Source organism: Ciona intestinalis, chromosome 12 (genome assembly GCF_000224145.3).
Source record: "Ciona intestinalis chromosome 12, KH, whole genome shotgun sequence".
NCBI lineage: Eukaryota > Metazoa > Chordata > Ascidiacea > Phlebobranchia > Cionidae > Ciona > Ciona intestinalis.
Window position 1 is genome coordinate 5,240,057 of NC_020177.2, and position 2,809 is coordinate 5,242,865.

The window sequence follows — 2,809 nt, forward strand, 5'->3', positions numbered from 1 at the left end:
GTATTATGTGAATGTAGTGTGTGTTGTAGGAATGGTGTATTGCTTGTAATATGTAAGAATATATTAGGGGTGTATCCTTGCATATCAACGAGGTATTGTGTTTGTACTAAGCTGTAACCAATTTAAATCTAATACCAAGTTGTAACCACAGTACTTTTAATACCAAGTTTTAACCACAGTACTTTTAATACTAGACTTCCAGCACAAATTATCAGTGAAAGCCTCCATGGTGAATGAAACGCACACGAGTGCTCTACAAAGCATGATTGAACACGACTCAGCTAACCCATTCATCCCTCCAAGTCCTGCACCAGCTATTCCACAACTACAAACTATACATAGTAAGTGGAGGTTTACTACATGTGGATTTGTTGGGTATTTAGCTTCGTTCTCGGGTAATGGGCCAAACCTGGTCTACATCCCAGGTCCCATGGCACGCCTCACTATAGGACCTCACCCATATAGAATAGAATGTGCATATACAATGTTGGGGTAATGGGCCAACTAAACTAAATCCTAGTTTCCATAGCATGTCTTACTGTAGGAACAGAGTCATTTAGTAATATCTAAGTATAGCAGAACAACCCAACTATGTGTGCAATGCGGCAATATGAGCATGATATATGCTAATAAGGTTGTTCTGTTGATTATTTTGTGTAACAACTCACAATGTTTCGATGTTCCAATGTGGACATCAGAGTAAAAAGTTTCTTTTCTGAAAGGTTTGTTTTTGAATTATATTAACAATTTGCTTGATGACATCATAATAACCTGCATTGTGACTTAATAATAAATTACCAATTTGTTTTTGTCCAAACTGCTATTTGTATGTTGTCTGCCAACCGAATACCAGTGTGTGGGTTTGAACTTTCAAATGTTAAACCCAATGATATAAGAGTTAAACTATGTTGAGATGTAACCTGCTATCATACCCTGCCATTTACCATGTGTTCCTGTGGTGTATGAGATACTTAACCTTTACAAAGCAGCTGATTTCACAGACTTAGTTTGTCAACTGTAACATGATGTATTGGATTCTTAATGCACTAACAACATGTAGAATTGTAACTTTGCTTCCATGGGTGATTGGTTTGTGTTTAAAGAGTTAGGTATTGAAAGTGGGCAACCAGTAACTGTTACTGTGTGAAAATGGTTTTAAAAAAATATTAATTCAACTTATAAAAACACCCGTAAAAAGTGGTGCAACCAATTTAAGGTTATTGTTTTGTTGACAATTTGTAAAACTAGCTGTCAAAAATACTGAAGTGTTGGTCAAATACAACTTAACTTTATTAAAAACCTGTGAAAAGTGGTGCAACCGATTCAAGGTCATTGTTTTTTTTCTGTAAAACTACCTTCAAATACCTAAGTGTCATCAAATTTGTAATCACACATAATCAATTAAAATCATGACATTTAAGTGAGGTCTGCGTTTGGTTTGTAATAAACATGGTTGACCTATACGCCCACGCTTGTGGTAGATCGAGTAGAACTGGTGATGAATGATGCTATTTATAACTTTGCTTGTATATATTGGGATTTATCACGTGTATGTGTCTGGCTATGTCTGTTCGAATGTGTAGTATATGTTTATGTGTTTTGTGCTACGTATGCATACAGTGTGCATATGTATGTATGGCTGAAAAAATATTAATTTAAAAAACGGAAATTATTAAAACTTGAAGTAGAATTATGAATTGTTTTTTCCCCCCATTATATAGTTATTTGTCTTTCGTTATCAGCAAAGTAAATATTAGCAAACATATTTGTTTTGTGTTGAGGTTCTATAAGATGTCTGTAGTTTCTTTCATTCATTATTGTTATTTCTATTATCAGCTGTACAAAGTTACCATTATGACATCATTATTAAACAATGAACTTGTTTCATGACTCATAACGCTCATTCACAAAGCTATGTTTCATTTTAAACCAAAAGTAATAAAGATTGAGTTTTAATGAACTTGTTTGGTGGTGTGACTCATTATATTTATATCAGCCACCCAATGTAAACCAACCGCTCCTTTTTATTCTCTTTAATTTCATATTTCAATAAACATTCTGATATTATTTCTATCAATATCTCACATAAAATGGCCGTCATGATTTTTGAATTTTTAATAAAACCTAAGGTAACGTTTGTCATGTGTAAAATACATTTACACTTGTAGTTGTCAAACATAGGGAACCTCATTGATTAATGTGGTGATTGCAATATACTTTGGCTCTGATTGTTTGTATAGACACCTAACAACAGGGTAAAATCTGGGGTTACATTGTTAAAATACAGTTACTTACACTCATAGTTGTCAAACATAGGAAACCTCATTGATTAGTGTGGTGAATGCAATATACTTTGGCTCTGCTTGTTTGTATAGACACCTAACAACAGGGTAAAATCTGGGGTTACATTGTTAAAATACAGTTACACTCATAGTTGTCAAACATAGGAAACCTCATTGATGAATGTGGTGATTGGTGAATGCAATATACTAATGAACTGTTCAGTTTCAATTCATACTTTTTATTCAAAGCGTGTTTTATTCTATGTTAAGTTACACAGCGTGTGTTAATAGCCATTGGCACATTCCTTGTCTTCCGCTTTGTAGCATTCATGTGTTTTGCGAGGTGTCATTTAGTGGTTGATTGCGTAATTTTACAAATTCTTTTACTTGAGAGTAAATCAGTTGATTGTGGGTGAATACGTAAGTGGTCATACATTTATACAAACATGGAAAGCTATAATACAATGCTAATTGACCCTTGCAGTAATCAACCATATTTATCCCAAAATTATTTGCAGATCCTGACA

General features: G+C 33.8%; 1 protein-coding gene across 1 annotated transcript in view; it reads left to right on the plus strand.

Annotated features, from left to right (window-relative positions):
- LOC778675 (mitogen-activated protein kinase kinase kinase 11) overlaps positions 1 to 2,809 on the plus strand; it is a gene marked incomplete in the record, with an annotated part of 15,010 nt that overhangs the window by 6,070 nt on the left and 6,131 nt on the right. The window contains 1 exon segment of the mRNA XM_018814384.1: positions 195 to 341. Within this exon segment, the coding sequence (XP_018669929.1) occupies positions 195 to 341 (147 nt within the window).